The sequence below is a fragment of the Triticum aestivum genome, chromosome 2B (assembly GCF_018294505.1).
Source record: "Triticum aestivum cultivar Chinese Spring chromosome 2B, IWGSC CS RefSeq v2.1, whole genome shotgun sequence".
Classification (NCBI taxonomy): Eukaryota; Viridiplantae; Streptophyta; class Magnoliopsida; order Poales; family Poaceae; genus Triticum; species Triticum aestivum.
Window position 1 is genome coordinate 656,498,878 of NC_057798.1, and position 6,810 is coordinate 656,505,687.

At 54.8% G+C, this 6,810-nt stretch overlaps 2 protein-coding genes across 2 annotated transcripts; one reads left to right on the top strand and one right to left on the bottom strand.

The window, feature by feature from the left end:
• Nucleotides 1–1,480: 1,480 nt before the first annotated feature.
• Nucleotides 1,481–2,763, bottom strand: LOC123046528 (WRKY transcription factor WRKY51). Its single transcript, XM_044469927.1, has 2 exons — nt 1,949–2,763; nt 1,481–1,839 (listed from the first exon to the last, which is right to left on the bottom strand). Exons 1-2 carry the CDS (start codon nt 2,671–2,673, stop codon nt 1,623–1,625), a joined length of 942 nt encoding a protein of 313 aa, XP_044325862.1. The 5' UTR covers nt 2,674–2,763; the 3' UTR covers nt 1,481–1,622.
• Nucleotides 2,672–6,215, top strand: LOC123039370 (uncharacterized). The gene is made up of 5 exons (XM_044462567.1): nt 2,672–2,681; nt 4,128–4,229; nt 4,324–4,504; nt 4,939–5,225; nt 5,608–6,215. Exons 1-5 carry the CDS (start codon nt 2,672–2,674, stop codon nt 6,213–6,215), a joined length of 1,188 nt encoding a protein of 395 aa, XP_044318502.1.
• The last annotated feature ends 595 nt before the right edge of the window (nt 6,216–6,810 follow it).

A 6,810-nucleotide genomic window follows, 5' to 3' on the forward strand; every position in this document is an offset into this window, starting at 1 on the left:
CTACTCAAGCTATAGCTAGAGGCTCCGGCCATTGACTTGTAACAGTAGCGTTGCGTACACAAGTCCATGCGACACTGTGGTACCCCCGGGTGGCCGGGTAAATAAATACTCGTGGTGGGCACCAGTTAACCATTGGTGGAGTCATCATCATTAGTATACTCAGCGCTCACGGAGACAGGCAGGAGGCTGCTATAAACAAACACACAACTTGCAAGCTTTTTCTTAAGCTAGTTGGTAGGGTAAAGTAAACAAAGCATCACAAATCCAGCTGCAATTAGGTGCCATACTACAGAATTTCACGGATTGACTGACTAGCTGAACCGTCGCTTGATTCACACTGTCACAAGAGGAGCAGTGCTGGATACGTTGATCGAGTAGGAGTTGCACTTGTGTAAGCGACGTGACGGGGGAGAGTCGACACTCGACAGCCGTAGCCCGTAAGCAAAGACTCCGCCGCACCGCACCGCACCGAAGGCAGGGCGGGTCAACGGATGGTACTGGCTCGACCGCAGAAAACAACAAAGGAGGGACGACGGGCGAGCAAACCGAGGAGTTGAAATCGAAATGCTAACGGCGAGCTGAGCTAGCACCATCCATCATCCATGGCCGGGAGCGACCCCTCCTTTGGCACTAGTGCTGGCGCAGGGCCCACCCGCAGCCCTTACTTTCATTTGATAATTTAAAAAATATAAACAACGATAAATAAATAAAGTAAAAGAGGTGGGAGGATCGAGGAGGAGAAACACTCCTGCGCGCTCTCTGTGTTCTCTCTCACTGCACTGCTGGGTGGGCTGCGTGACGAGATGAGATTGGATGCGGGGCATGGGCCGGAGGGTGCGGTCAACTGCGGGGGTGCAGGCCGGAAAGTGACCCCTCACCCGCCTCCTTTGACCGGGAGCCTATCGCGTGGGACCCACCACTCATCACACCTCTCCTCACCCAGATGGAGGGGCCCACAGAGGACGGAGGAGAGAGAGAGTAAACAACAATAATAATGGCGCAAACAAATCAATCGGTGCGGATGCCCACCCTTGACCTCTGCACAGCACAGAGGGGGAGGGTGCCCCACGACAAAGTATTCAATTCAATTATTGCGCTTGTTTAAGCGGGGCCGCGTATGACTTCTTGTTCTTTTCTCCGCCGCCCCCGAGTTTTCTATACTGTAGTTGGCGCACTGTATTGTACCAGTACCAGTAGCAATCAATGGAGATTATGAGGTCAAAGTCGGAGCATTTGTCGTCCGTCCGTCCGTCCTTATTAACTGTAACCGCGCGTACATGGCAGTTTCATCACGCCCACCCAGATCCGCGGCGTTGAATCTTATCACATCGGAACACCGCTCAACTCGAAGTCATGGAACGACATATCTCCATCCACCCCGCACACAGAACAAACAAAGTGAACGATTTGCAGATCCGGTGTGCGGAGTGGTAGCAGTTGCTAGGTTTGACGAACAAATAAAATGATAAGTACTGGAGTCTGGAGATAGTAAAATCTCTGGCATTAAGTTTCCCTCTCCGTCTCTCTACAATCTTTCTTCTTCTTTACACGGACATCAGACAGATTGAGAACCAACGAAGCACCCCCACCAAAAGGGGAAAGAAAGAAAAAAATTAACTAAGTCAGACGTGCCCGTTGCCGGCGGACACACTAGCTACGGCTACGGGAGCGCCCATCGGCATTGGCATCGGCGACGGCGCCATCTGCATCGGCATCGGCCCCGGCGAGTGGCGGTGCTCGCCCTCGTAAGTCACCACCAGCATCGCCGGGTCGTCCAGGGCGCGCTCCACGTGCTTCCGGGCAGGGCACCCTCGCACTGTGCTGCACTTGTAGTAGCCCCTGAAACCCAGACAGCAAACAAAGTCAGATCATTGCAAACATCATGACTATTGTTGATCAAAATCTTGTTTATTCTGTTGAGGTTGGATCGGTGAGGAAAGAAATTTACCGTGGGTAAGGGGATCCCTTGATGGGCTTCTGGCCGTACTTCCTCCACGAGTACTCGTCCGGCGGGATGTCGGCGATCTTCGCGCTCACCGCCGGCACCCTCACCGTCGTCTTCACGCGGTTCTTCCTTCTCTTGGAGCAGTGGCATCGGCTGCCGGTGGTGTTGGCCTCGGAGTGCGCGCCGGCGCAGGGCTTTCTCTTGTGCCCGGACAGCGGCGGCTTGCCGGCGGAGACCAGGCTCCGGCCCTTGGACACGCTGCCCTCGCCGGCGGTCACCGAAGAGAAGAAGGACGTGGATGTCACGGACGTCGCGCCCGACATGGTCAGGTTCGGCTTGGTGAAGTCCAGCGTCAGGCTCTGCGGCTGCGGGAGCGGGGCGGCCACCGACACCGGCGCCACGACGGTCAAAGGTGGGGGAGGAGGTGGAGCGACCGGTGCTGGAGGAGGCGGCGGCGGCGGCGCCGACTGGACGGGGCCGCGGCGGAAGCGGGCGTGACCGGTGCGGTCGAGGATGGAGATCACCTTGCGGAACTTGGAGACGGCCTGGTCGGCGATCTCGCCGAACGGCTGCTGCGGGTGCTGCTGGGGCGCCTTGGACGGCGCCGCGCCGGAGAGGGAGGAGACCAGGAGCTCCAGGCTGCGGAGGCCGGCGGTGGCGGCCTCCTGGATGGCGAGCTGGTCGTCGGCGCGGCGAGGGGTGTAGCAGCCCATGAGGTCCACGGCCATGGTCGCCGGTGTGTGGTCGCCTGTGGCTCTGCAGATCTTGGCTCGCTGTCTTGGTTGCGCTCTCGGTTTGGTTGGGAGTTGGAGGTCTGGACGGAGGCCATGGCTGCCTTTATAGGTGGAAACGGGGTGAGGGGAGAAGATGCGAGTCAATGATGGTGGTTGCTTTTCGGTATAGCTCCCTGAATTCAATCTGAATTGGAGATATGACCCCACTGGTCCTTCTTTATAAAGTGTCAGCTTCACATTTTTTACATGAATGAACGGTCTAATCCCACTGTTGGATCTGAAGACCAGTGTAGTTTCACACTGTTGTCAAAAAATGCAGCTAACGAACTGAAGGTCGCACAAAATATAACTACTCTATATGATTGATTTGATTGTAGATTTTACTTCCAATATTTATGGCGGTTTATGTATACTGTACAGGGTACAGTGATTAGTTGTTTACTGTTATGGGGGACTTGTGGGTGTGATGGCATAGAAGTTAGGGGGGCTTGTTTCGAAAAAGACCCAATGCGGTGTGATAATGACATCTTCTTGGCCAGGACCCACGAGATAGTGGACTTTGGGGATAAGAATAAATGGGTTTTCTTTAAGCCGTTATTGCTCGCATCACAAGCAGGCAGGCAGATAGAGAGAAAATATCATATGCGTATGTGTGCTGTGTCTTGGCTTCAAAGTCAACTATGGGGATGGATGGGCGACGGACGTCCTGGCTATAATGATGCGTGCGTTTCTATTCTACACCAAAACAAAGTTGGCCATGATAAAAAAGCACCATTATTTCCTCTCCCCTAGCAGCACTACCGCGTTGGGGATATGATATTGTCTATATTTAATATTTCTTTCTTTTGTTGATTATATTAATAATATTTGGTTGAGCCATGTCGACGCCGGCGATGAGAACTTTCCCACCACCTCCGCTTTCTCTTTGTTTAGCCCGTTGACGGACTGTCTGTGCTGCGAGAGCTGGCATATCTCCGGCGTGATCAGGGGTTGAATTATTTTCCATATCTTCCACGGGAGAACAATTTATTGATTTGTATGCCTATTGTGCTGATCTTTTGAAAATGGTGGGACAGGTGGCGTGAATAACAATACTTTTTGGACTACTTTCTTGCGGATCAAAAGATGTTGCACTTGCTCCATAAGAAAAACATTTCAACGCTCTGTGCTCATCCGCTTGGTTCATGAAAGAACATGCGCTTGCATCATGTGTGTGTGTTTTTTTTCTGAATGGACGAAACAGCTCATTGTAGACACCAACGACCACGCAATTGATGTTTAGGCCAACTTCACCGCGCGACACCATCCTGTTCGGCCCCGTCTGTTTGGGGTAAAAAGGACAAACCGGGCGGCCCAGCGCGCGGGAGCAAACGGACATTTGTCCGTTTTGTGTCCGCTTTCGACCATCCCGACCCAAGTTTGCGCCGATTTTGGGGCGAAACGGACAGCGCACGGACGGGCAGGACGCGCGCGCTCGTCCGCCCCTGGCCTGCCTGTCGGTGACACAAAGCAAAACCCCCCACGCCCAGTTTGGTGCCATTTCCCCCTAAACCCTCCAACGTCCCGCCGTCCCCCTCCCTCCCCCGTCCATGACCGACGCCCAGCCGAACTCCGGCGGGCCGGCCGTCGTCCCGCCCCGGATGGCCAAGAAGAATAAGGCCAAGGCGCCAAGGAAGCTGCGGTCGGAGTGCACGCCTCAGGAGATCGCCAGGTTGGACGCGGAATCGGCGAAGAGGAGGAGCCGCAGGGCGGTCGCCAAGGACAACATCGCCGCGGCTAAGGTCGCCGCCAACCGCGCTGCGATTGAGGCCCCGCGGCGCAAGGCGAGGTCAAGGAGAAGGAGGCCATCGTCAACAAAGCGCACGTCCTCCTCATGATGGGCATTTGTCGTCCGGCCGGTTTCTCTGGAGCGGCCGTCGGTCTGGCGAGCACAGGCTCGTCGGTCACCCGGCCTTCGCACTGCCAGTCACCAACGTCGCGGACCATGCCAATGTCGCCCGGCTTCCCCCCGCCAAGGGACGACGGACAGACCCGTTTCTCGGGGTCGCCGGACGTGTGCGTGGTCACGCCGTCCACCTCGCGCCCGGCGGCCGTCATCGACCTCAACGTCACCCCTGGGTCCAGCAGCGGTGGTCGGCCGGCCGTCGAGATGCAAAGAAAGCAAGCAGGACCGCCGTTTACGGGCACCATGCCGTCCCCCCGCGTCTTGTTCGACGGAATGCCAACACCAACGCCACCGGTCGACGACCCCTACTACGACCAGTTCATGGAGGAAGTGATTTATGAGGTTGGGCATGTCCCTGTCTACGACCCCGATGAGACCCAAAGTCAGGATGGCCGTGGCCAGTTCACTGCCGATGAAGAGGCCGACGACCATGCTGACTACGACCATGGTGACTCGTGGCATGAGGACGATGACATCTATGTCGAAGGGGATGGTGATGAAGAAGAAGGCAATGACATTGATATTAGTGGCGAGCCATTGTTCATCGACGAGCTCACCCAAAGAGCGGAAGCACAAAATAGGAGGAAGAGCATTTGCACGGGTTCATATACACAAGATGAGGACAAGTTGATTTGGCAATGTTGGGTGGAGATTGGCCAAGATCCGAGGACGGGCGCACAACAAAAGGGCCTAGTTTTTTGGACGAGAGTCCACAAAACTTTCCATGAACACAAGATGTTTGAGCCCTACCAAATCACAAGCAACCGTGGCATCACCTCGATTCAAAAGAGGTGGTTGTTCATCCAACAAGAGTGCAACAAATATTGCGCCGCATTTGAGAGCGTTGAAGCACGACCCATGAGTGGTCTCGGCATTGGGGACATGTTATGTTCTCCTCATCCTAGTCCTTTCCTTGCTACAACCAAGTGACTTCGGCCTTGTACATGTTTGCATGTCCAATTCTTGTTGATCTTGTGGTGTAGGCATTTCAATCTTTGGAAGCATTCATGGCCCGCACAATGACAAGCCATTCACTCTTAAGCATTGTTGGACGATCATCAACAATTGTCCTAAGTTCAAGGATCGATACCGTGAGCTTCAAAGGAAGAGAGGAAAGAAGACGGCCAAGTTCGCCGGAGGTGGAGATGGTGAGGCATTGAAGAGGCCAAGGGGCAAGACCAACTCCAAGGTGGACGACATACGTGATGCCTCATCCATGGCCTTGCATGAGACGTTGCATGGCATGATGTCTCAGAAGGATGTAAGGGATGAGAAGAAGCGGCAAAGCAAGGATGAGCAAATGAAGCAATACCTAGAGCTTCAAAGGAAGAAGCTTGAGATGGAGGAGGCGGTGAAGAGATGGAAGATCGACATGGAGCAGGCGGCGCGGCAAAGGCAGCTCGACATCGAGGCCGAGAACGACAAGGCCAGGCAGAGGCAACTCGACATCGAGACCACCAATGCTGCAACCAAAGCGAAGGAGGTGGCCCTTGCGATCATGAGCGTGGACTTGACCATAATGAGTGACAAGACGAGAAGCTGGTTCGAGGCCAGGCAGAAGGAGATGTCCGATGCTGACAGCCTGAACTAGGTTGTCTGATCAGTCGTGGCCGTTCTTTTTTAGAGGCTAGCATGGGTGCCACCCGCTTGGCCGCTGGCTGTGTGCCGGTGAGAACCTAATTCATTTTGAAGGCTGGCTGTGTTACCGACCACTGGCTGTGTTGCCGGCGAACAAAACTATTCATTCTGTAGGCTGACTATGTTGCTGGCCACTGGCTGTGTTGCCGGCGAGGACGTGTAGGCCGCTGGCTTTGTTGCCGGGCGTGAACTAGGGCCGCCGGTGTGAATTAGTCCGGCCGCTGGTATTTGAAACGTTGTTGTTTGAAAATAGAGGCGGACAGGATGGGGTAAAGGATGCGGCCGCGCGCTGGGTGCATGGCCATCGCATCCCAGGACAGGCCCGGACACGACCCCATCGCCCTACCCAAACGGACAGAATCCGGGCAAAACGGATGTCCGTTTGGGGTCGCGCTGTGGAGTTGGCCTTAGGTAGAGTAAAAAGTGGGCGAGTACTTTATTTATCTAACTATGGGCCTTTATTTATTTGTTGAAAATCATAGTGCTTGGCAGCCATGGATAGTGTATGCGGGGGGGGGGGGGGGGGGGTCCGCGGATACGGATGCGTG

Bases quoted from the DNA above. Each gene is read 5' to 3' on its own strand.
- LOC123039370 (XM_044462567.1), top strand. The intron at 4,505-4,938 runs GAGGTCAAGGAG...CCCCTACTACGA, and splicing joins GAGGCCCCGCGGCGCAAGGC to CCAGTTCATGGAGGAAGTGA. The intron at 5,226-5,607 runs GTTCATATACAC...CTTGTGGTGTAG, and splicing joins GAGGAAGAGCATTTGCACGG to GCATTTCAATCTTTGGAAGC.
- LOC123046528 (XM_044469927.1), bottom strand. From the start codon at position 2,673: ATGGCCGTGGACCTCATGGGCTGCTACACCCCTCGCCGCGCCGACGAC. The intron at 1,840-1,948 runs GTAAATTTCTTT...TCTGGGTTTCAG, and splicing joins AAGGGATCCCCTTACCCACG to GGGCTACTACAAGTGCAGCA.